This window comes from Ranitomeya variabilis, chromosome 4, assembly GCF_051348905.1.
Source record: "Ranitomeya variabilis isolate aRanVar5 chromosome 4, aRanVar5.hap1, whole genome shotgun sequence".
In the NCBI taxonomy this organism is placed as follows: Eukaryota; Metazoa; Chordata; class Amphibia; order Anura; family Dendrobatidae; genus Ranitomeya; species Ranitomeya variabilis.
Window position 1 is genome coordinate 9,917,912 of NC_135235.1, and position 27,380 is coordinate 9,945,291.

Here is a 27,380-nt window from a genome sequence, read left to right on the forward strand (position 1 = left end):
GCAGGCGCCGAACTTGGGCTTCGTGTTTTGTAATTATTGTGGTGTGTGCTGCTGTATATAATGTATATATTGTATATGGGGATATAGATTTGGGTGTAGGTGTTAGGTTGGGTGGTGGGAAAAGGGGGGAGGTGGGATTATCTTGTGGGACTATGGGACACCGGGTTGTTTGGGGGAAAAACTGGCACTGCCTGATCTGGCCTATGGACGTTGGACATGGACTGAGGCATGAGACGCAGGACCAGCTCTCAGGTCAGTGCGGGGGGTTGGGAATGGAGGATAGCTTGTAGTATTGTATATATTTGTTTAATTTGTAGTTATTTTATTTAAAACTAAAAAAAAAAAAAAAAAAAAAAGTTCCTGTATATAGTCTTTGTTTTCCATTGTTTATTTTATTTGTTATTATTATTTTGTTTGGTGACCGGACCTGAAGTTATTGTTCTGTATATACTGTATAATATGTGTGAGAGGAGAGAATGAGCGGCTGGACCAGTGTTCAGTATACTGATTTTCTGGCTAATATTTTTGTTATGTTTTCTGCTATTATTGTTGTTATGTTTTTCATTTTTATAATAAAAGATCTACAGGAGGTAACTCAGGATCAGTAATGTAATGTATGTACACAGTGACTGCACCAGCAGAATAGTGAGCACAGCTCTGGTGTATAAAACAGGAGGTAACTCAGGAGCAGTAATGTAGTATAATAGGATTGGTACTATATAACGTAATGTGCTAATTATGAAGCATAGGATAGGATGATGTGTCATTCAGGGAATGTGGAAAGCTGGGTGACATTACTGGTCAGTATTGTGGATGGTGCCCAGTGTCTGTTGCCCGTCGGTGATGCGCTCCTCTGTGATGGATATCAGGTTGGTAAAATGAACTTGAACTTTCCGTGAAACTAAATCAGTGCCATTGTTTATTCCGGGGAGTGACGGATCATCCTGCGATATTCAATCCCCGGACCGCGCTCTGCGCACGTAGCATTAACGTCTGGTAGATGAACCAGTCACTGGGAAAATTATCCTTCATTTTACAAATTGCCACAGAAAGAGCCCAAAATTCAATGTCATTTCTGATTAATACGCATCATTTTACCGCGAGAAGAAAAGTCTGAGACTGACGGGAAATCATTACTGTAGTAAATGGCTGGAAAGTATTCCAGAGCTGAAAGCGAAACGGTGGAGAAAATGGTAACTGCAGCAGACAGACAGACAGAGAAACAGACAGAGAGAGACAGAGACAGACAGAGTGAAACAGAGACAGACAGAGACAGACAAACAGAGACAGAGACAGAGAAAAACAGACAGAAAGAGACAGACAGAGAGAAACAGAGACACAGAGAGAGAAAGAGACAGACAGAGAAACAGATTTCCCCTTTGATGTCGCCATAATTTGTAGAAATCCACTGAGAAACAAACTGAAATCCATTTACGAGTGTGAGCGCCCTCTTATAATGAGGCTGTGGTTGTGTTCAGTATCAGCTGAACACATTTCCCCATGTTACATAGTAATCAGTGCTCGGCCGCCGTTATGTGCAGTCATTCTGATTAACCCCAGAGAAAGTGTTTTTTGCTCTAGGAGGATTTTCCTGACATTTTCTGGTTTGTAAACAGCTGACAACACAGCAGAGGATCTCAGTGTGGAAAGTTTACAGTCAGGAGAAGGGACAAAAACGTTACCCAGTCATCAGATCTACCATGGACACTGTGAGGGCATCATGAAGTGCCTGAAATCTGACAACAGTGATATTACCGAGAACTGGACGTCCCTCAGATATTGGTGAAAAGACAAGAAGAAAATTGTCATGTGAGGCTGCAAGAGGCCGACAGCAACATTAGAGGAGCTGCAGGAGCTTCTGGCCTGTCCTGGTTGTGTCCTGAATGTGACCACAATCTCCCATATTCTTCATATGTCCGGCCTCTGGGGTCGGGGACACAACAGAAGAATTTTCTTAACAAGAGAATCATCTAGGCCTGGCGATATGTTTCCAGGTCCTCCATCACGTCAGCCAGAAGCAGAAACAAGTTCTGTCTGATGAGACCAAACTTTGTGGTCATAATTCCCAAAAGGCACAAAGCAGACACCAGAAGATCCCCATCCCCACAGTGAGTCATGGTGGGGGCAGCATTATGCTCTGGGGCAGGTTTTCGGCACCTGGATCTGGGGCTTTAGCCAAGGGGATTATGAACAGAACAAACAGAATTTCACATCAGACCTTTCCGACCTCTGTAAAAAGCTGAAGATGAGGAGGAATTTCACCTTTCAGTGACAAAGACCCTAAGTGACCTCCATATCACGAAAAGAACGGCTTCTCCAGGAGAAGATGGAAGTTCTGGAGAGTAGAAGCCCACACCTGAACCAAGGGGCAATCTGTGGTGACCTGAAGAGGACGCTGTACACAGGAGATGTCCTTGCAATCTGTGGTGACCTGAAGAGGACGCTGTACACAGGAGATGTCCCCGCTATCTGTGGTGACCTGAAGAGGACGCTGTACACAGGAGATGCCCCGCAATCTGTGGTGACCTGAAAAGGACGCTGTACACAGGAGATGCCCCCGCAATCTGTGGTGACCTGAAGAGGACGTTGTACACAGGAGATGCCCCCGCAATCTGTGGTGACCTGAAGAGGACGCTGTACACAGGAGATGCCCCCGCAATCTGTGGTGACCGGAGGAGGACGCTGTACACAGGAGATGCCCCCACAATCTGTGGTGACCTGAAGAGGGCGCTGTACACAGATGTCCCCGCAATCTGGGGTGACCTTAAGAGGGCCCTGTACACAGGAGATGTCTCCGCAATCAGTGGTGACCTGAAGAGGGCGCTGTACACAGGAGATGTCCCCACAATCTGTGGTAACCAGAAGAGGACGCTGTACACAGGAGATGTCCCCGCAATCTGTGGTGACCTGAAGAGGGCGCTGTACACAGGAGATGTCCCCGCAATCTGTGGTGACCTGAAGAGGACGCTGTACACAGGAGATGTCCCCGCAATCTGTGGTGACCTGAAGAGGACGCTGTACACAGGAGATGTCCCGCAATCTGTGGTGACCTGAAGAGGACGCTGTACACAGGAGATGTCCCCGCTATCTGTGGTGACCTGAAGAGGACACTGTACACAGGAGATGTCCCCGCAATCTGTGGTGACCTGAAGAGGGCGCTGTACACAGGAAATGTCCCCGCAATCTGTGGTGACCTGAATAGGGCGCTGTACACAGGAGATGTCCCCGCAATCTGTGGTGACCTGAAGAGGACGCTGTACACAGGAGATGTCCCCGCAATCTGTGGTGACCTGAAGAGGACGCTGTACACAGGAGATGTCCCCGCTATCTGTGGTGACCTGAAGAGGGCGCTGTACACAGGAGATGTCCCCGCAATCTGTGGTGACCTGAAGAGGGCGCTGTACAGAGGAGATGTCCCCGCAATCTGTGGTGACCTGAAGAGGGCGCTGTACACAGGAGATGTCCCCGCAATCTGTGGTGACCTGAAGAGGACGCTGTACACAGGAGATGCCCCCGCAATCTGTGGTGACCTGAAGAGGGCGCTGTACACAGGAGATGCCCCGCAATCTGTGGTGACCTGAAGAGGGCGCTGTAGACAGGAGATGTCCCCGCAATCTGTGGTGACCTGAAGAGGGCGCTGTACACAGGAGATGTCCCCGCTATCTGTGGCTACCTGAAGAGGACGCTGTACACAGGAGATGCCCCCACAATCTGTGGTGACCTGAGGAGGGCGCTGTACACAGGAGATGTCCCCGCAATCTGTGGTGACCTGAAGAGGGCGCTGTACACAGGAGATGTCCCCGCAATCTGTGGTGACCTGAAGAGGACGCTGTACACAGGAGATGTCCCCGCAATCTGTGGTGACCTGAGGAGGGCGCTGTACACAGGAGATGTCCCCGCAATCTGTGGTGACCTGAAGAGGATGCTGTACGCAGGAGAGACCCCCGCAATCTGTGGTGACCTGAAGAGGGCGCTGTACACAGGAGATGTCCCCGCAATCTGTGGTGACCTGAAGAGGACGCTGTACGCAGGAGAGACCCCCGCAATCTGTGGTGACCTGAAGAGGACGCTGTACACAGGAGATGTCCCCACAATCTGTGGTGACCTGAAGAGGACGCTGTACACAGGAGATGTCCCCGCAATCTGTGGTGACCTGAGGAGGGCGCTGTACACAGGAGATTACCCCGCAATCTGTGGTGACCTGAAGAGGACGCTGTACGCAGGAGAGACCCCCGCAATCTGTGATGACCTGAAGAGGACGCTGTACACAGGGGATGTCCCCGCAATCTGTGGTGACCTGAAGAGGAGGCAGTACACAGGAGATGTCCTCGCAATCTGTGGTGACCTAAAGAGGGCGCTGTACACAGGAGATGCCCCCGCTATCTGTGGTGACCTGAAGAGGGCGCTGTGCACAGGAGATGCCCCCGCAATCTGTGGTGACCTGAAGAGGACGCTGTACACAGGAGATGCCCCCGCTATCTGTGGTGACCTGAAGAGGGCGCTGTACACAGGAGATGTCCCCGCAATCTGTGGTGATCTGAAGAGGACGCTGTACACAGGAGATGCTCCCCAATCTGTGGTGACCTGAAGAGGGCGCTGTACACAGGAGATGTCCCCGCAATCTGTGGTGACCTGAAGAGGACGTTGTACACAGGAGATGTCCCGCAATCTGTGGTGACCTGAAGAGGACGCTGTACACAGGAGATGCTCCCCAATCTGTGGTGACCTGAAGAGGACGCTGTACACAGGAGATGTCCCCGCAATCTGTGGTGACCTGAAGAGGACGTTGTACACAGGAGATGCCCCCGCAATCTGTGGTGACCTGAAGAGGACGCTGGTCACAGGAGATGTCCCTGCTATCTGTGGTGACCTGAAGAGGGCGCTGTACACAGGAGATGTCCCGCAATCTGTGGTGACCTGAGGAGGGCGCTGTACACAGGAGATGTCCCCGCAATCTGTGGTGATCTGAAGAGGACGCTGTACACAGAAGATGCCCCCGCAATCTGTGGTGACCTGAAGAGGACGCTGGTCACAGGAGATGTCCCGCAATCTGTGGTGACCTGAGGAGGGCGCTGTACACAGGAGATGTCCCCGCAATCTGTGGTGATCTGAAGAGGACGCTGTACACAGGAGATGCCCCCGCAATCTGTGGTGACCTGAAGAGGGCGCTGTACACAGGAGAGACCCCCGCAATCTGTGGTGACCTGAAGAGGGCGCTGTACACAGGAGATGTCCCGCAATCTGTGGTGACCTGAAGAGGACGCTGTACACAGATGTCCCACAATCTGTGGTGTCCTGAAGAGGACGCTGTACACAGGAGATGTCCCCGCAATCTGTGGTGACCTGAAGAGGGCGCTGTACACAGGAGATGTCCCCGCAATCTGTGGTGACCTGAAGAGGACGCTGTACACAGGAGATGTCCCCGCAATCTGTGGTGACCTGAAGAGGGCGCTGTACACAGGAGATGTCCCCGCAATCTGTGGTGACCTGAAGAGGACGCCGTACACAGGCGATGTCCCCGCAATCTGTGGTGACCTGAAGAGGATGCTGTACACAGGAGATGTCCCCGCAATCTGTGGTGACCTGAAGAGGACGCTGTACACAGGAGATGTCCCGCAATCTGTGGTGACCTGAAGAGGACGCTGTACACAGATGTCCCACAATCTGTGGTGTCCTGAAGAGGACGCTGTACACAGGAGATGTCCCCGCAATCTGTGGTGACCTGAAGAGGACGCTGTACACAGGAGATGTCCCCGCAATCTGTGGTAACCTGAAGAGGGCGCTGTACACAGGAGATGTCCCGCAATCTGTGGTGACCTGAAGAGGACGCTGTACACAGATGTCCCACAATCTGTGGTGACCTGAAGAGGACGCTGTACACAGGAGATGTCCCCGCAATCTGTGGTGACCTGAAGAGGACGCTGTACACAGGAGATGTCCCCGCAATCTGTGGTAACCTGAAGAGGGCGCTGTACACAGGAGATGTCCCCGCAATCTGTGGTGACCTGAAGAGGGCGCTGTACACAGGAGATGTCCCCGCAATCTGTGGTGACCTGAAGAGGACGCTGTACACAGGAGATGTCCCCGCAATCTGTGGTGACCTGAAGAGGGCTCTGTACACAGGAGATGCCCCCGCAATCTGTGGTGACCTGAAGAGGACGCTGTACACAGGAGATGCCCCGCAATCTGTGGTGACCTGAAGAGGACGCTGTACACAGGAGATGTCCCCGCAATCTGTGGTGACCTGAAGAGGGCGCTGTACACAGGAGATGTCCCCGCAATCTGTGGTGACCTGAAGAGGGCGCTGTACACAGGAGATGTCCCCGCAATCTGTGGTGACCTGAAGAGGGCGCTGTACACAGGAGATGTCCCCGCAATCTGTGGTGACCTGAAGAGGATGCTGTACACAGGAGATGTCCCCGCAATCTGTGGTGACCTGAAGAGGACGCTGTACACAGGAGATGTCCCCGCAATCTGTGGTGACCTGAAGAGGCCGCTGTACACAGGAGATGTCCCCGCAATCTTTGGTGATCTGAAGAGGACGCTGTACACAGGAGATGTCCCCGCAATCTGTGGTGACCTGAAGAGGGCGCTGTACACAGGAGATGTCCCCGCAATCTGTGGTGACCTGAAGAGGACGCTGTACACAGGAGATGTCCCCGCAATCTGTGGTGACCTGAAGAGGACGCTGTACACAGGAGATGCCCCCGCAATCTGTGGTGACCTGAAGAGGGCGCTGTACACAGGAGATGTCCCCGCAGTCTGTGGTGACCTGAAGAGGACGCTGTACACAGGAGATGTCCCCGCAATCTGTGGTGACCTGAAGAGGGCGCTATACACAGGAGATGTCCCCGCAATCTGTGGTGACCTGAAGAGGACGCTGCACACAGGAGATGTCCCGCAATCTGTGGTGACCTGAAGAGGGCGCTGTACACAGGAGATGTCCCCGCAATCTGTGGTGACCTGAAGAGGGCGCCGTACACAGGAGATGCCCCGCAATCTGTGGTGACCTGAAGAGGGCGCTGTACACAGGAGATGTCCCCGCAATCTGTGGTGACCTGAAGAGGACGCTGTACACAGGAGATGTCCCCGCAATCTGTGGTGACCTGAAGAGGGCGCTGTGCACAGGAAATGTCCCCGCAATCTGTGGTGACCTGAAGAGGACGCTGCACACAGGAGATGTCCCGCAATCTGTGGTGACCTGAAGAGGACGCTGTACACGGGAGATGTCCCCGCAATCTGTGGTGACCTGAAGAGGGCGCTATACACAGGAGATGCCCCCGCAATCTGTGGTGACCGGAGGAGGACGCTGTACACAGGAGATGTCCCCGCAATCTGTGGTGACCGGAGGAGGACGCTGTACACAGGAGATGTCCCCGCTATCCGACAGATGTGGAGCTGCTGCACGGAGGAGGTGGCAAAGATCGACGCCCCGACCCAAAAACACTGAACACTGCCAGAAATTCCCAGGGACTGCAACACAGTATTAGTGTACGGGTGTGCAGATTTATGCAACGACATTTTTATTTTATAAGTTTTTGTTACCCAATAAAATGTGTTTGTATCTCAATAGATTTGTACAGATTATGACTTTAAAGGGGGAAAACTCCTGAAATGATTAATAGATGGATATTTCTGTGCAGGGCTGGGGGTGAGAGAGAGAATTTACCAGATTCTGGATCGGGTGTCGATCCTGCAGACGAGATCAATGAGCAGACGGTCCGTTATCACGAGCGTCCACCAAATCTATGGCAGCAAGAGGAGCGCACAAAAAACACCTTCATGGAAGAGGAGAAAGAGGAAACAGCACAGAACAATCCTCATTACCACCCTGTACGGATAAGAGCAAGTCTAATCCTCCAGAGCTGCACTCACTGTTCTGCTGTTACATCACGTGCCATCCTCCAGTCACCACCAGAGCTGCACTCACTGTTCTGCTGTTACATTGTGTCTTATCCTCCAGTCACCTCCAGAGCTGCACTCACTATTCTGATATTATATTAGGTCTTATCCTCCATTCACCTCCAGAGCTGCAGACACTAATTTGCTTCTTCTTCCTATCTTTGTACTGGATTCTGCTGGATAACGCAGAGATTTTGTGGCGGACTACAACTTCCACAATGCACCACAGCGATGTTCTGTACTCAACTTGCAGGGGACGGTAAGAAGATATGAAGCAGTTTTGTAAGTGCAGCTTTGGCTGTGACTGGAGCATAATGCATCACGTTACAGTGGATATAAGAGTTAGGAAGTGACCACCATCTTGGATGATGACTGGCGCTCGTCTCTGGAAATCAGCGACTACTGCATTACACTTGTGGATGTGAAGGAAGATCGGCCATTAGTGCGAGCGATCGGCTCCTGCTGAAAATTGGGCACCGGCAGGAACCGCGCCACGAACAATGCGCCGAAACTGCGCCCTGGACGCCCCTGAGGGAGAATAGACCCTATCGGACCCCACCAGCGACGACAGCTCCCGTTATACGGAGTCAGCGGATATTCACTTCTTCACGTGTAGAAAGGAAAATGGCGCAGATCCTTCCAAGAAACGCTGCTCGACCGCGGTTACACGACCTGGGGGAGATGGCGCACTCGTTACGAGACGTTCACCGCTTTCTCACGCGGTAAATATGCGGAGCACACAATATGGCGCAGTGTCGCTCCTGCGCTGCACCGTTACTGACTCGTGTCTGCAGCACCGCGCTGCTCTCAGGCCATCATCGTCACCGTGGAGTTCTGCGCCGGTGACGCGAGTGGCGATGGTTATGGCGTTATATTACGTGACGACGTTTACTGCGCCCCATATAAAGCGCGGCCTGAGATATTCATCTCATTTGGTAAAATCCATGCGGAAGCCGCGCAGCAACATAAAAGTGTCACAGCCGCAATTAAACCAGTAACAAACTCATTTCTCTTTACAGCGCAGAGTCGTAACCACAGCGCAAATCCGAGTTTATTATCCGGCACAGGACGGCGCAGAGCGGGACATTAACTCCCATCATCTCGGGAGCGGGAATAGAGGAAATCGAGGCTTACACAAGACCAGACGCGAAGAACATCCAGCGCGGCCAAAGCGGACACGGAGAGCGGCCGAAGCGGACACAGAGCGTAGCCACGGAGCACGGCCAGAGCGGACACAGAGCGCGGCCAGAGTAGACACAGAGTGCAGCCAGAGCACACACAGAGCGTAGCCATGGAGCGCGGCCAGAGCGGACACAGAGTGCAGCCACGGAGCGCGGCCAGAGCGGACACAGAGAGCGGCCACGGAGCGTGGCCAGAGCAGACACAGAGCGCAGCCACGGAGCGCGGCCAGAGCGGACACAGAGCGCGGCCAGAGTAGACACAGAGCGCAGCCATGGAGCGCGGCCAGAGCGGACACAGAGTGCAGCCAGAGCACACACAGAGCGTAGCCATGGAGCGCGGCCAGAGCGGACACAGAGTGCAGCCAGAGCGCACACAGAGCGTAGCCACGGAGCACGGCCAGAGCGGACACAGAGCGCAGCCAGAGCGGACACAGAGCGCGGCCAGAGTAGACACAGAGCGCAGCCATGGAGCGCGGCCAGAGCGGACACAGAGTGCAGCCAGAGCACACACAGAGCGTAGCCATGGATCGCGGCCAGAGCGGACACAGAGTGCAGCCAGAGCGCACACAAAGCGTAGCCACGGAGCACGGCCAGAGCGGACACAGAGCGCAGCCACGGAGCGCGGTGAGAGCGGACACAGAGCGCAGCCATGGAGCGCGGCCAGAGTAGACACAGAGCGCAGCCACGGAGCACAGCCAGAGCGGACACAGAGCGCAGCCATGGAGCGCGGCCAGAGTAGACACAGAGCGCAGCCACGGAGCGTGGTGAGAGCGGACACAGAGCGCAGCCACGGAGCGCGGCCAGAGCACACACAGAGCACAGCCACGGAGCGCGGCCAGAGGGAACAGAGAGCGGCCATGGAGCGCAGCCAGAGCGCACACAGAGCGCAGCCACGGAGCGTGGCCAGAGCAGACACAGAGCGCAGCCACGGAGCGCAGCCAGAGCGGACACAGAGCGCAGCCACGGAGCGCGGCCAGAGGGGACACAGAGAGCGGCCACGGAGCGCGGCCAGAGCACACACAGAGAGCAGCCACAGAGCGTGGCCAGAGCAGACACAGAGCGCAGCCACGGAGCGCGGCCAGAGTGGACACGGAGCGTGGAAAGACCAGACATGGAAGGTTGGCCAGAGCGGACACGGAACAATGTCAGTCCAGACCTGCAGGATTACGACCAGACCTGGCCCACAGCTGTAGGTGGTACTGGACGCTGCCGCTCGGACTCAGCGATCGGACTGACCTCCATCCAGATAAAATCTCCATGTAAATCCCTAGTCCCATAACGTCTTTCCCTCCACTCACATCCAGAGCTGCAGACACGGCTGATGTCCTAGTAGCTCTGCGCACTTTCTTCCGCCCTTGCTGCTGGTTCAGTGTCTGCACAGCGCACACTTTGCTGCAGAGCACTTTATGTGCACAGAACACAATGCAGCGCAGCACACGCAGCGTATGAATAGGATGTGGCCGCATTGTCCGAGGAGACAGAAGTGAGAATTCAGAAAATGCAGCAATGTAACACTGCACAGAGTCGGTGTGCAGGCGCGCGCCTCAGCGCCAGACATGGCCGCCCACACCACTGACCGCGACCGGCGAGGCAGCTGTACAACGCACAGCAGAGAGCGAGGAGGCGACATTTCGTGGTGGCACCTCCTGCACAATCCAATATCGGTGTCACCGGGGAGCACGGCCGAACAGCGGCAGGAAAGGAATGAAAATCCCACATTACAGATTAAATTACCCAGAAAGAAACAGAGTGCGAGAAAACGGCGGAAAATCTGCTCAATTATTGATGAAAAACACAAGCGAAGCGTCATACGGGGGAAAGAAGATGGTGCAAACCAGCGAGGGAGGGGCGATCGTCAGACGCTGCGACCGATCATCTGGACAGGAGAGCGGAGGTGCCGGATTATCAGAGGGGCAGCACCAGGTGCCGGATTATCAGAGGGGCTGCACCAGGTGCCGGATTATCAGAGGGTCTGCACCAGGTGCCGGATTATCAGAGGGTCTGCACCAGGTGCCGGATGATCAGAGGGTCTGCACCAGGTGCCAGATGATCAGAGGGGCAGCACCAGGTGCCAGATTATCAGAGGGGCTGCACCAGGTGCCGGATTATCAGAGGGGCTGCACCAGGTGCCGGATTATCAGAGGGTCTACACCAGGTGCCGGATTATCAGAGGGGCCGCACCAGGTGCCAGATTATCAGAGCGGCCGCACCAGGTGCCAGATTATCAGAGGGGCTGCACCAGGTGCCGGATTATCAGAGGGGCTGCACCAGGTGCCGGATTATCAGAGGGTCTACACCAGGTGCCGGATTATCAGAGGGGCCGGATTATCAGAGGGGCCGCACCAGGTGCCAGATTATCAGAGGGGCTGCACCAGGTGCCGGATTATCAGAGGGGCAGCACCAGGTGCCGGATTATCAGAGGGTCTGCACCAGGTGCCGGATTATCAGAGGGGCCGCACCAGGTGCCGGATTATCAGAGGGTCCGCACCAGGTGCCGGATTATCAGAGGGGCAGCACCAGGTACCGGATTATCAGAGGGTCTGCACCAGGTGCCAGATGATCAGAGGGTCTGCACCAGGTGCCAGATGATCAGAGGGTCTACACCAGGTGCCGGATTATCAGAGGGTCTGCACCAGGTGCCGGATTATCAGAGGGTCTGCACCAGGTGCCGGATTATCAGAGGGTCGGCACCAGGTGCCGGATTATCAGAGGGTCGGCACCAGGTGCCGGATTATCAGAGGGTCTGCACCAGGTGCCGGATGATCAGAGGGTCTGCACCAGGTGCCGGATTATCAGAGGGGCCGCACCAGGTGCCGGATTATCAGAGGGGCCGCACCAGTAATCCAGACAGATGGTTATTTGTGGGTGAGGGGCAGGTAGGCCTGCGTACACGTGCGCCATGACAAGTTCTTTGGGCCGCTCCATTGTGGCTTTTTTCCCTGGTTTTCGGAGTTTTTGCGCCTCTTTCTCTCAGAATTTGTGCCTTTCTGCTCCTCTGGTGTTTTATGGTCCCCACTCAGGGGGTTCAGAGTTTCCAGATATTTTCAGCTTCATCAATTGCAACTTTTTAAAAAGTTGGTGCAAATGTTCCCCGGCCCCCAAAGTGATGGTCCGAGTGCTGGGTGCAGAGGAACAAGCTGGAAAAGTCACAAAACAAAACACAAAAATAAAAATCCTTTTTGCCTTTGTGAAAAGTTCATGAATCGCTAATATGGAGAATCTGTCACAAGAAAAGAGCAACAAAAAGACGACAACAAAGAAAAGAGCTTTAGACTGTGCGCCCACAGCGGAAACGCTTAAAAAATGCTTAAAAACGCATTCCCATGCAATCCTATAGGATTCTGCGGTTGCTGTGCCCATGCTGCAGAATCGCATAGCGGTAAAATCCGCAGCATGCTCATTATTTCTGCAGAATCGCGGCGATTCCTCCGCCATAGAATTCGTTTGTGTTTTAACATTGGCAGGGAGTTGAGGAAATACTGCGGACATTTATAGCCTAAGAGATTCCTCAGTGGCTTCCAGATGGCGCTTGCTGTCAGTGAATCCAGTCATCCAGTCCAGCACTCGTCCTGCTCTCAGGTGAGGACACTGTCTGTAGACAATGCTGAAGTTTAGGGCTCAGGTCCTAACCGGCTCATTTTCTAAATGTCTGCTTGCTGTCAGTGAATGGAAAAGTGTATTGTTTCCACCCAGACAAGACACATCCAGGCCTCCTACTTCTCACCAGGAAGGGTTTGTTACAATGTGTCACAGATCACAGCAATCAGTGTGGAGTGCAGGATGGGAAGTCGCTGCATTCAGCGCACACAGAGGATTAGGGGTACACAGAGGATTAGGAGCACACAGAGGATTAGGAGCACACAGAGGATTAGGTGCACAAAGAGGATTAGGCGCACACAGAGGATTAGGCGCACACAGAGGATTAGGCGCACACAGAGGATTAGGCGCACACAGAGGATTAGGCGCACACACAGGATTAGGCGCACACACAGGATTAGGCGCACACAGAGGATTAGGCGCACACAGAGGATTAGGTGCACACAGAGGATTAGGCGCACACAGAGGATTTGGAGCACACAGAGGATTAGGTGCACACAAGATTTGGCGCACAGAGGATTGTCTCCGCTCACACACGGTCGATGTCCCAGACGTACCCTGCAGATATTTGCTCCAGCCCTCAGGGGACGACACCACTGTATCCAATGCAGATAATCCTCTGTGAGCCACTCCAGACTGACACATTGTAGCGAAACATCAGGGCTTTGTGCAGCTGATGGAGATACATTGTCTACACTGGATACAAGTGGAACAAACCTTCAGCTGAGAGCGCGCCTGATTACTGACAGGAAACAGATCTTAACGTTGGCGAGGGACTGAAGAACAATGGCAGATCTTTTACAGAAATTAACATTTATTCACCTCCCCATCAGGGGAAAAGAGACGGAGCCCCTTAAATGCTTCTTCCGGGACCCCCATCTGCTAGGGGCACTTGCTGGGTCCGGGGCCCGTCGGATGATCCCTTTGTTCTATGACAGACGGATCTGGAGCCACTGCCCGTGGATCACACGATGGGGGAGACCGCCCAGAGCTGGATGAAATGCCTCCCATGCCGGATTATCGGACTTCTGGATTATCAGACGTCGCGGTACAAGATATTGATCATCTGCACAGAACCCGTTTCGGCCAGGTGAGGAGCGATCGGTGTCTCGTCTGGGAGGATGGAGGAGTCCCACCGGCCGCCAGTGTCACCTTGTACATTCGCAGCTCGTCCCGTCGGCCGTAATGATGGCGGAGAGCGGCGCTCACATTCGTTTTATGGGATATGAAGCATCTGTGGTGGCAGCCGCCGGTGAGATCCTAATGACGCCACTAAAGTCTCATTACAAGCGGAGCCTGGGGGGATCATTACCGCAGAGCGTCTCCAGAGACCCCCGAGAGAGTGCGCCCCCTACAGCACAACCTGCCGGCCAGAGCGGGCCCCTCATACCTCCGAGAACCCCACATATTGCAACAAGGGATCCTCATGGGAATGATACATTGTAACAACCATCAGAAGTGGAAACAGGCCCAGCCAGGAGGATTCAGCTGCCATTCACTGACTGCAAGCAGAGATCTAACATAGAAAGGGAGCGATGAGAGAATACAGCAATGGTTCTCAGACAACAGACTGTTACTTACATGTCCGGACATTCTGAACAGCTCTGCTTGCTGTCAGTGAATAGGAGCACCGGACTGTGCACTGCTGCTGGCCTTCACTAAAGCACTGAAACAAACCCTCAGCTGAAAGATTCTGGGGCTGTAAACCAAAATCTTATTCCCCAACAGCAAGCAGAGAAAAGAAATCCTACAGAGCATCAGTCTGCAGAGCAGCAGAGCCGCGTCTGGGGGACATGACAACTAAAATCACCGGTGCAGATCCGACAGCAGTAAAGAGGCCGCCCGGCGCACTGCCCGCCATTTACCGCTCGTCTTGCACGACAAACGCCATCTCTGGCGGCTCCTCGCGGGGTCCACAATGTGCAGTCACAGCGACGTCGGATGTTAATGAGTTTTCCTATCAGCTCTCTAAAAGTCGCTTCTTTATGGCTAATTGACTGAGCATCGGCGCGTCGGTAACTGGAGGCCGAGCGTCAGGTGGAGGCGACGGTCACCGGAGGCCGAGCGTCAGGTAGAGGCGACGGTCACCGGAGGCCGAGCGTCAGGTGGAGGCGACGGTCACCGGAGGCCGAGCGTCAGGTGGAGGCGACGGTCACCGGAGGCCGAGCGTCAGGTGGAGGCGACGGTCACCGGAGGCCGAGCGTCAGGTAGAGGCGACGGTCACCGGAGGCCGAGCGTCAGGTGGAGGCGACGGTCACCGGAGGCCGAGCGTCAGGTGGAGGCGACGGTCACCGGAGGCCGAGCGTCAGGTGGAGGCGACGGTCACCGGAGGCCGAGCGTCAGGTGGAGGCGACGGTCACCGGAGGCCGAGCGTCAGGTGGAGGCGACGGTCACCGGAGGCCGAGCGTCAGGTGGAGGCGACGGTCACCGGAGGCCGAGCGTCAGGTGGAGGCGACGGTCACCGGAGGCCGAGCGTCAGGTGGAGGCGACGGTCACCGGAGGCCGAGCGTCAGGTGGAGGCGACGGTCACCGGAGGCCGAGCGTCAGGTGGAAGCGTTGGTCACCAGAGACCGAGCGTCAGGTGGAGGCGACGGTCACCAGAGGCCGAGTGTCAGGTGGAGGCGGCGGTCACCGGAGGCCGAGCGTCAGGTGGAGGCGGCAGTCACCGGAGGCCGAGCGTCAGGTGGAGGTGGCGGTCACCGGAGGCCGAGTCCAGAGGAGGGAGAGAGGGGCTCGTTACTGCTCCGACAGGATCAGGGGGCACATGAGGCAAAAAGCAGCAGCACCTGTCACCTCGGAGGGCGGACGAGAGCGGAATCAGCGCTCATCCGGGAGCACAATCCGGAGCGCAGTGACACTGGAGGCCACAACATAACAGAATGTACAACTGACCCCGATAATCCACTACTGTACTCTACAAATTACCCGGCGTATCCTACAAAAGACGTACAACTGACCCCAATAATTCCCCGCCGTACCCTACAAATCCCCCGCCGTACCCTACAAAACACATATAGCTGACCCTGATAATGCACCTCTGTACCTTACAAATCCCCCACCGTACTCTGTAACCAATGACATCAGGATGTATTACGACAATAAGGTTGCGACGGTCTTGAGATGGTTCACTGGTGTTACCCATCATGAGCTGTTTCCTGTGTGGTAATGAGGCCCTTCTTATAGACATCAGGTGACCCAGCTGATATTATTGGTCACTAAGTAGCAGGATTGCTTCCTAATTCCTGATAGATCTCGGCCGGTGGCAGGACTTTTCAGGGCTTTTTTCTCCTATCTTTCTTCATGTGTTCAGTACTTTGTGACATTTCTTATTATTACACATCATTTATGGACATCTATGGTGATATCTTTCCTGTGTGGGTCGGATGTTCCCGAGACCTGGGGAGAATTTCATGTCAGTAGCTCCTTTACCAATAGATTTCCTCAGTAACCTAATGATACGTTCCGTCCTACTGTCTCCGCGTCTGTGATACATTAGTTGTGTTTTCAGATGAACCTGTACTAGTCTCAGCCTCTTATGGGGTTGCCCCATTCTACAAGTCTCAGCCTTTGTTACGGGGTCGCCCCATTCTACAAGTCTCAGCCTCTGTTACGGGGTCGCCCCATTCTACTAGTCTCAGCCTCTTATGGGGTCGCCCCATTCTACTAGTCTCGGCCTTTGTTATGGGGTCGCCCCATTCTACTAGTCTCGGCCTTTGTCACGGGGTCGCTCTTATTCTACTAGTCTCAGCCTTTGTTACGGGGCCGCCCCATTCTACTAGTCTCAGCCTTTGTTACGGGGTCGCCCCATTCTACTAGTCTCAGCCTCTGTTATGGGGTCGCCCCATTCTACTAGTCTCAGCCTTTGTTACGGGGTCGCCCCATTCTACTAGTCTCAGCCTTTGTTACGGGGTCGCCCCATTCTACTAGTCTCAGCCTTTGTTACGGGGTCGCCCCATTCTACTAGTCTCAGCCTTTGTTACGGGGTCGCCCCCTTATACAAGTCTCAGCCTCTGTTACAGAGTCGCCCCATTCTACTAGTCTCAGCCTCTGTTACGGGGTCACCCCATTCTACTAGTCTCAGCCTCTGTTACGGGGTCGCCCCATTCTACTAGTCTCGGCCTCTGTTATGGGGTCGCCCCATTCTACTAGTCTCAGCCTCTGTTACGGGGTCGCCCCATTCTACTAGTCTCAGCCTCTGTTACAGAGTCGCCCCATTCTACTAGTCTCGGCCTTTGTTACGGGGTCGCCCCATTCTACTAGTCTCAGCCTTTGTTACGGGGTCGCCCCATTCTACTAGTCTCAGCCTCTGTTACGGGGTCGCCCCATTCTACTAGTCTCAGCCTCTGTTACAGAGTCACCCCATTCTACTAGTCTCGGCCTTTGTTACGGGGTCGCCCCATTCTACTAGTCTCAGCCTCTGTTACGGGGGTCGCCCTATTCTACTAGTCTCAGCCTTTGTTACGGAGTCGCCCCATTCTACTAATCTCAGCCTTTGTTACGGGGTCGCCCCATTCTACTAGTCTCAGCCTTTGTTATGGGGTCGCCCCATTCTACGAATCTCAGCCTCGGTTACGGGGTCGCCCCATTCTACTAGTCTCAGCCTCTGTTACGGGGTCACCCCATTCTACTAGTCTCAGCCTCTGTTACGGGGTCGCCCCATTCTACTAGTCTCGGCCTCTGTTATGGGGTCGCCCCATTCTACTAGTCTCAGCCTCTGTTACGGGGTCGCCCCATTCTACTAGTCTCAGCCTCTGTTACGGGGGTCGCCCTATTCTCTAGTCTCAGCCTTTGTTACGGGGTCGCCCCATTCTACTAGTCTCGGCCTTTGTTACGTGGGTCGCCCCATTCTACTAGTCTCAGCCTCTGTTACGGGGGTCGCCCTATTCTACTAGTCTCAGCCTTTGTTACGGGGTCGCCCCATTCTACTAATCTCAGCCTTTGTTACGGGGTCGCCCCATTCTACTAGTCTCAGCCTTTGTTATGGGGTCGCCCCATTCTACGAATCTCAGCCTCGGTTACGGGGTCACCCCATTCTACTAGTCTCAGCCTTTGTTACGGGGTCGCCCCATTCTACTAGTCTCAGCCTCTGTTATGGGGTCGCCCCATTCTACTAGTCTCAGCCTCTGTTACGGGGTCGCCCCATTCTACTAGTCTCAGCCTCTGTTACGGGGGTCGCCCTATTCTACTAGTCTCAGCCTTTGTTACGGGGTCGCCCCATTCTACTAGTCTCGGCCTTTGTTACGTGGGTCGCCCCATTCTACTAGTCTCAGCCTCTGTTATGTGGTCGCCCCATTCTACTAGTCTCAGCCTCTGTTATGGGGCCGCCCCATTCTACTAGTCTCAGCCTCTGTTACGGGGTCGCCCCATTTTTTACAATGACCCCCTGACTTTCTCTCGTCCTGTCACCCCATTTTCCAGGCTTTATGTAACTAATGCAGCGCAGTCAATACACGGAGATTTGCTGATTCCTGGGATTTTGCTGCCAGAGATAAATATCCGAGCGCCTCGCTGATCCTGGATTATTGATAAGTACAAGGTGGGAAATCCCAATAAACCAATAGTGCGCAGCGCTCTGTACACAGTCAATTACCGCTGCGCTGTGACAGTGACACACCGCGCTCCGTTGAAAGCTGCAGAGCCGATGACAGCGGAGGAGACGCCAATAACTCGGACCGGTGACTGTATATACAGACACGTCCCGGCCGCACCGGAGTCACCGCCACTATGTGTCCATCCATATGTATCATCCGTGGCTCTATGATGTCATCACAACTGCTCTGATCTCGGCGGTGACCTCACGGCGTAGCTTTTCTCAGATTACACCATTACGGGCATGGAACAGAATACGAGACACTGTCGCACCGGAGAGACTAACCGCCCAGAGCTGCAAACAGCCGATCGCTGAGGGCGCCGGACCCCGAGTCATGGACAGCCCCTTTAAACAAAATATTACACAACTTAGCAATACGTCTTATGTTTGAGCTCCACATCTATTACTTCTCATGGCTGAGGGTTTGTTACACTGTATCTGCGTCTGTAACAGCTGACAGCTCATAGTCCATGATGAGAGAGAGAAATTCGAGTGTCAAGACTGAATACACTGTAACGGAATCACTGCTGTCAGAATCATTAAATCGGGAAGAGATGAAAAAAGAGAAAAAATGTTCACATTTATTTAGACAGCAAGCAGAGTTCTTGAACATTGTGCAGAACGTGCCTAGATATCTCTGCACTTCGCTAGTCCTGACCTGAGCAGACAATCCTCTGTGAGCTAAAGAGCTTCACTGCAGACAATCCTCTGTGAGCTAAAGAGTAGCACTGCGGACAATCCTCTGTGAGCTAAAGAGCAGCACTGCAGACAATCCTCTGTGAGCTAAAGAGCAGCACTGCAGACAATCCTCTGTGAGCTAAAGAGCTGCACTGCAGACAATCCCGTCAGCTAAAGAGCCGCACTGCAGACAATCCTCTATGAGCTAAAGATCCGCACTGCAGACAATCTTCTGTGAGCTAAAGAGCCGCACTGCAGACAATCCTCTATGAGCTAAAGAGCTGCACTGCAGACAATCCCGTCAGCTAAAGAGCCGCACTGCAGACAATCCTCTATGAGCTAAAGATCCGCACTGCAGACAATCTTCTGTGAGCTAAAGAGCCGCACTGCAGACAATCCTCTATGAGCTAAAGAGCTGCACTGCAGACAATCCCGTCAGCTAAAGAGCCGCACTGCAGACAATCCTCTGTGAGCTAAAGAGCTGCACTGCAGACAATCCCGTTAACTAAAGAGCCGCACTACAGACAATCCCCTGTCAGCTAAAGAGCCGCACTGCAGACAATCCTCTGTGAGCTAAAGAGCTGCACTGCAGTCTGATACATTGTAACAAAACTACCAGAGAGGTTCTGCAGCAGCTACTGATGGCAGTCTGTAGATTGGATACAGATGTGTCCACTCTCGGCTGAGAGCAATACTGGATGGATACGGGGATATTACTGAGTGTACGACGTCTTCATTCACTTACAGCAAGCAGAAATCTGAAAAATGGTGAGAACCTGACGCTCAGAGGTCCAGATCCCTCTATGTGTTTATAGCAGAAAGCTCGTAGTTGAGGTCGGCGCTGGGGAGGCGAGAAGTGCCGGCGATCCCTGATCACCACTGATCAGATGCAGGAATAAGATGTGACCAATTCTCTGCGGGCTGGTGTCATCGCGGCCTCGCTGCACCCACACTAGGCTCTATTCACAGAGAGAAGACGCAGTCTGGACCGTCCCTTTAATTCTGCTCATGGCCCGGCTCCAATGGAATATTTGACCCTGCTTTTCTCGGAAGCGTCGGATCAAGCAGCGAGGTCGGCGCGGAATCCATTCCTGAATGTGTAATGGCCGTGTTCTGGGATTCATCTCATTTCTCCGTCCGGGGCGCAGGATGGGCCGCAGAACCTCTGGGTACAATATATATATATATATGGGATTGATTCAGGCCATTAGGGCTCCGCACATAATTTAGTGGCGGTGACAGGAGAGCTTATTCGGTGAGTTCTGTAATGTGTCCCCACAGAATAACAAGCAGACCCATAGATCACGGTGACAGAGCGGCCGCAGAGCGCGGAGCAGCGTTCTGCCAACTGCACACTATACGCCGCGCTCAGGAAGCACGGAAAGCGCCACAATCTGCAGAACGCGTCCACCTGTCAATAGGAAGATGAATCCGGGGATTCTGCAGATCGCGACATTGTATCAGTAGGATCAGGCCGTGAAGAGCAGCGCCGGATGCTGAAGTGCGGGGGCTCCGGGCTTTCATAAAGTGTCGGGGGAGCCCCCCGGAGCGTCGAAGATTCGAACACCCCTTCTCCCAGTCTGGGGTCAGCAGCATCGCCCCACTCCTGCCTCCGCCAGCAGCGACCCCGCTTCTCCGCAGCCACCACCCTGATAAGCAATAAGACGCATGGATTGTAAGAAGCACCACCATTTTATTAAAAAAAAAAAGTTTCTCTATTTTTCTCCTCAAAATTTGGGGTGCGTCTTATAATCCACAAAATACGATAATTAATTTGCATTTTATTGCTTGAAATAAGTATTTGATACAATAGATAAACAGAACTAAATATTTGGTGCAGAAACCTTTGTTGGCAATTACAGAGGTCAGATGTTTCCTGTGGTTCCTGGCCAGGTTTGCACACACTGCAGCAGGGATATTGGCCCCCTCCTTCATACAGATCTTCTCCAGATCTTTCAGGTTTCGGGGCTGTCTCTGGGTAACATTGAGTTTCAGCTTCCTCCAAAGATTTTCTATTGGGTTCAGGTTTGGAGACTGGCTAGGACACTCCAGGTCCGTGAAATGCTTCTTACGGAGACGCTCCTTAGTTGTCCTGGCTGTGTGTTTCGGGTTATTGTCATGCTGGAAGACCCAGACACGACCCATCTTCAATGCTCTTACTAAGGGAAAGAGGTTGTTGGCCAAAATCTCACAATATATGACCCCATCCATCCTCAGTTCAATATAGTGCAGTCGTCCTGTTCCCTTTGAAGAAAAGCACCCCCAAACTGTTTTTTTCCCTCCACCATGCTTCATGGTTGGGTCTATGTTCTTGGGGTTGTACTCATTGTTCTTCTTCCTCCAAACACGCCGAGTGGAGTTGATACCAAAAAGTTCTATTTTGGTCTCATCTGACCACATGACCTTCTCCCATGCCTCCTCTGGATCATCCAGATGGTCACTGGCAAATTTCAGACGAGGCTGGACATGTGCTGGTGTGAGCAGGGGACCTTGTGTGCCTGCAGGATTTTACTCCATGAAGGTGCAGTGTGTTACTAATGGTAATGGTGAGAGTGGTCCCAGCTCTCTTCAGTCTTCAGGTCATTGACCAGGTCCTCCTGTGTAGATCTGGACTGATTCCTGACCTTTCTCAGAACCATCCTTACCCCTCGGGGCGAGATCTTGCATGGAGCCCCAGACCGAGGAAGATTGACAGCCATCTTGTGTTTCTTCCATTTTCTAATAATTGTGCCAACAGTTGTTGTCTTCTCACCAAGCTGCTTGTCCTGTAGCCCATCCCAGTCTTGTGCAGCTCTACAATTTTGTCCCTGGTGTCCTTAGACAGCTCTTTGGTCTTGGCCATGGTGGAGAGGTTGGAGTGTGATTGAGTGTGTGGACATGTGTCTTTTTATACAGGTAACGAGGTCAAACAGGAGCAATTAATCCAGGTAATGAGTGCAGAGTAGGAGGCTTCTTACAGAAACACTAACAGGTCTGTGAGAGCAGAATTCTCGCTGGTTGGTCAGTGATCAAATACTTATTTCATGCAATAAAAGGCAAAGTAATTATGTAACGATCCTACAATGTGATATTCTGGATTTTATCTTTAGATTCTGTCTCTCACAGGTGAAGTGAAACCTACGATAACAATTACAGATCTCTGCATTCTGTGCAGGTGGGAAAACCTGCAAAATCAGCCGGGGATCAAACACTTATTTCCCCCTCTGTACCATGCAGAGAATTGTTTTTAAATATTTTTATTGAATTTTGTAAATAAATGGACAAAGGGGAAAGAAACGGGAGGGAGGGAGGGGGGTGCGAGGGGACAAGAGAGGGAACCAGTAAAAATTACAGAAGTCAAACACAGCTCTGAGGTGCAGAGAATTCTGGCCAGAAGTCATAGAACAATTGTGGCCAAAAACATGCTATTTTGAAACACAGGAACCGGGTGCAGAAAATGGCGGCAGAACCCTGGAAGGAGGAGGAGAATGTGAAATAGTCAGTGGTAACAGAAGGAGATGAGGGTCCGCAGGAGCAGAGACCCCCAGTAACATCACAGGAGGAGGCAGAAGGGTCCGCACCAGCCTCATACACAGGAGGTCCGGGCTCCAAGATGTCCAGAGGTCAGTACGGTCCCAGTATAATGATACATTCCCTGTATCTCCCAGCACCGGTGAGTTTGGCCCCAGTATGTCTTACCTTCGCACTCGCCCCCGTTGGTGGGGTTCCCGTGGTACCCCGGCATGCAGGCCTCGCAGTGCTTCCCTGTAGTCAGGTTCTTGCATTGCTCACACACGTTGCTGCTGGTGCAGGTGCTGTGCCCGTTACATTGGCACGCTGCAAGAAGAGCAGAACGTTACAGAGCAGGGAGGAGTATAGCACACATCACAGCATGTTATATGGCGGTACTACGCAGTGCACATTATATGGCGGTATTACACTGTGCACGTTATATGGCGGTATTACACTGTGCACATTATATGGCGGTATTACACAGTGCACATTATATGATGGTATTACACAGTGCACATTATATGGCAGTATTACACAGTCCAGGTTATATGGCGGTTTTACACAGTCCACGTCATATGGCGGTATTACACTGTGCAGCCATATAATAATGTGCGGAGTTTCTGCGGCCATTCACAGCTGCACCTAATAGCGCACGGCAGGATATGGCGGCACAGAGATTATTACTAACAGTGCACGTCATCCAGTGGGAATATAACGTGATACAGAAATGTAACAAGAAATGTCCTTCCGGTGAGGAGCGGACAAGATGAGCTGTGGGGGTCCGCACGCCAGAAACCTCCCCCTGGTACCTGATGGCAGAAAGATTCCTGCCGGGGCGCACAAGACTCACCAGATGCCCCAGATTCACACCTTACAGCCAATCAGGGGGACTGACTCTTGTGCGGACCCTCGATAACAACACTGTCACCGGTGAGGAGTCCACCCTGTGTTTTCTCTGAAATCCTGCAGTCTCTGATCACTGCTGCTCGGGGGTCGCACAGGGTGACAGGTTCTCCGTATTACCCGGATCTGCTCCAGATACTGATGAGCATCTACAGTCATGGCCGAAAGCGCTGGCTGCCTTATACACAGGTTCCTTATACACAGGTTCCTTATACACAGGTTCCTGAATCCTTATACACACATTCCTTATACAAGTTCCTTTTATACACACACGTTCCCTATACACACACATTCCCTATACACACACGTTCCCTATACACACACGTTCCCTATACACACACGTTCCTCATACACACACGTTCCTCATACACACACGTTCCCCATACACACACGTTCCCCATACACACACGTTCCCCATACACACACGTTCCCCATACACACACGTTCCCCATACACACACACGTTCCTCATACACACACACGTTCCTCATACACACACACGTTCCTCATACACACACACGTTCCTCATACACACACGTTCCTCATACACACACGTTCCTCATACACACACACGTTCCTCATACACACACACGTTCCTCATACACACACACGTTCCTGTTATGGTTCTCAATGGCAAGAGAACATAGCCCAGCAAACATAAGAACTAGCTCTTGGAAGGATGGAAACTAAACTGACCATGAACTAAACCTGCCGCACAACTAACAGTAGCCGGGTAGCGTAGCCTGCGTTTTATCCCTAGACGCCCAGCGCCGGCCGGAGGACTAACTAATCCTGGCAGAGGAAAATATAGTCCTGGCTCACCTCTAGAGAAATTTCCCCGAAAGGCAGACAGAGGCCCCCACAAATATTGGCGGTGATTTTAGATGAAATGACAAACGTAGTATGAAAATAGGTATAGCAAAATTGAGGTCCGCTTACTAGATAGCAGGAAGACAGAAAGGGCACTCTCATGGTCAGCTGAAAACCCTATCAAAATACCATCCTGAAATTACTTTAAGACTCTAGTATTAACTCATAACATCAGAGTGGCAATTTCAGATCACAAGAGCTTTCCAGACACAGAAACGAAACTACAGCTGTGAACTGGAACAAAATGCAAAAACAAACAAGGACTAAGTCCAACTTAGCTGGGAGTTGTCTAGCAGCAGGAACATGCACAGAAAGGCTTCTGATTACAATGTTGACCGGCATGGAAGTGACAAAGGAGCAAGGCTAAATAGCGACTCCCACATCCTGATGGAAACAGGTGAACAGAGAGGATGATGCACACCAGTTCAATTCCACCAGTGGCCACCGGGGGAGCCCAAAATCCAATTTCACAACAGTACCCCCCCCTCAAGGAGGGGGCACCGAACCCTCACCAGAACCACCAGGGCGATCAGGATGAGCCCTATGAAAGGCACGGACCAAATCGGAGGCATGAACATCAGAGGCAGTCACCCAAGAATTATCCTCCTGACCGTATCCCTTCCATTTGACCAGATACTGGAGTTTCCGTCTGGAAACACGGGAGTCCAAGATTTTTTCCACAACGTACTCCAACTCGCCCTCAACCAACACCGGAGCAGGAGGCTCAACGGAAGGCACAACCGGTACCTCATACCTGCGCAATAATGACCGATGAAAAACATTATGAATAGAAAAAGATGCAGGGAGGTCCAAACGGAAGGACACAGGGTTAAGAATCTCCAATATCTTGTACGGGCCGATGAACCGAGGCTTAAACTTGGGAGAAGAAACCCTCATAGGGACAAAACGAGAAGACAACCACACCAAGTCCCCAACACAAAGCCGAGGACCAACCCGACGCCGGCGGTTGGCAAAAAGCTGAGTCTTCTCCTGGGACAACTTCAAATTGTCCACTACCTGCCCCCAAATCTGATGCAACCTCTCCACCACAGCATCCACTCCAGGACAATCCGAAGATTCCACCTGACCAGAAGAAAATCGAGGATGAAACCCCGAATTACAGAAAAAGGGAGACACCAAGGTGGCAGAGCTGGCCCGATTATTGAGGGCAAACTCCGCTAAAGGCAAAAAAGCAACCCAATCATCCTGATCTGCAGACACAAAACACCTCAAATATGTCTCCAAGGTCTGATTCGTCCGCTCGGTCTGGCCATTAGTCTGAGGATGGAAAGCAGACGAGAAAGACAAATCTATGCCCATCCTAGCACAGAATGCTCGCCAAAATCTAGACACGAATTGGGTACCTCTGTCAGAAACGATATTCTCCGGAATACCATGCAAACGGACCACATTTTGAAAAAACAGAGGAACCAACTCGGAAGAAGAAGGCAACTTAGGCAGGGGAACCAAATGGACCATCTTAGAGAAACGATCACACACCACCCAGATGACAGACATCTTCTGAGAAACAGGAAGATCCGAAATAAAATCCATCGAGATGTGCGTCCAGGGCCTCTTCGGGATAGGCAAGGGCAACAACAATCCACTAGCCCGAGAACAACAAGGCTTGGCCCGAGCACAAACGTCACAAGACTGCACGAAGCCTCGCACATCTCGAGACAGGGAAGGCCACCAGAAGGACCTTGCCACCAAATCCCTGGTACCAAAGATTCCAGGATGACCTGCCAACGCAGAAGAATGAACCTCAGAAATGACTTTACTGGTCCAATCATCAGGAACAAACAGTCTACCAGGTGGGCAACGATCAGGTCTATCCGCCTGAAACTCCTGCAAGGCCCGCCGCAGGTCTGGAGAAACGGCAGACAATATCACTCCATCCTTAAGGATACCTGTAGGTTCAGAATTACCAGGGGAGTCAGGCTCAAAACTCCTAGAAAGGGCATCTGCCTTAACATTCTTAGAACCCGGCAGGTAGGACACCACAAAATTAAACCGAGAGAAAAACAACGACCAGCGCGCCTGTCTAGGATTCAGGCGTCTGGCGGACTCAAGATAAATTAGATTTTTGTGGTCAGTCAATACCACCACCTGATGTCTAGCCCCCTCAAGCCAATGACGCCACTCCTCAAAAGCCCACTTCATGGCCAAAAGCTCCCGATTCCCAACATCATAATTCCGCTCGGCGGGCGAAAATTTACGCGAGAAAAAAGCACAAGGTCTCATCACGGAGCAATCGGAACTTCTCTGCGACAAAACCGCCCCAGCTCCGATTTCAGAAGCGTCGACCTCAACCTGAAAAGGAAGAGCAACATCAGGCTGACGCAACACAGGGGCGGAAGAAAAGCGGCGCTTAAGCTCCCGAAAGGCCTCCACAGCAGCAGGGGACCAATCAGCAACATCAGCACCCTTCTTAGTCAAATCAGTCAATGGTTTAACAACATCAGAAAAACCAGCAATAAATCGACGATAAAAGTTAGCAAAGCCCAAAAATTTCTGAAGACTCTTAAGAGAAGAGGGTTGCGTCCAATCACAAATAGCCTGAACCTTGACAGGATCCATCTCGATGGAAGAGGGGGAAAAAAATATATCCCAAAAAGGAAATCTTTTGAACCCCAAAAACGCACTTAGAACCCTTCACACACAAGGAATTAGACCGCAAAACCTGCAAAACCCTCCTGACCTGCTGGACATGAGAGTCCCAGTCATCCGAAAAAATCAAAATATCATCCAGATACACAATCATAAATTTATCCAAATAATCACGGAAAATGTCATGCATAAAGGACTGAAAGACTGAAGGGGCATTTGAAAGACCAAAAGGCATCACCAAATACTCAAAGTGGCCCTCGGGCGTATTAAATGCGGTTTTCCACTCATCCCCCTGCTTAATTCGCACCAAATTATACGCCCCACGGAGATCTATCTTAGAGAACCACTTGGCCCCCTTTATGCGAGCAAACAAATCAGTCAGCAGTGGCAACGGATATTGATATTTAACCGTGATTTTATTCAAAAGCCGATAATCAATGCACGGCCTCAAAGAGCCATCTTTCTTAGCCACAAAGAAAAAACCGGCTCCTAAGGGAGATGACGAAGGACGAATATGTCCCTTTTCCAAGGACTCCTTTATATATTCTCGCATAGCAG

General features: G+C 52.4%; 1 protein-coding gene across 3 annotated transcripts in view; it reads right to left on the bottom strand.

Moving 5' to 3' along the window:
• ATRNL1 (attractin like 1) overlaps positions 1 to 27,380 on the bottom strand; it is a 767,569-nt gene that overhangs the window by 445,369 nt on the left and 294,820 nt on the right. For all 3 annotated transcript variants that reach the window (XR_013214392.1, XM_077257919.1, XM_077257920.1), the window contains exon 19: positions 22,627 to 22,764. Coding sequence is in view for 2 of the 3 variants with exons in the window: in XM_077257919.1 (XP_077114034.1) it covers positions 22,627 to 22,764 (138 nt within the window). In the remaining variant the exon portion in view is untranslated. The remainder of the gene's footprint in view (positions 1 to 22,626; positions 22,765 to 27,380) is intronic.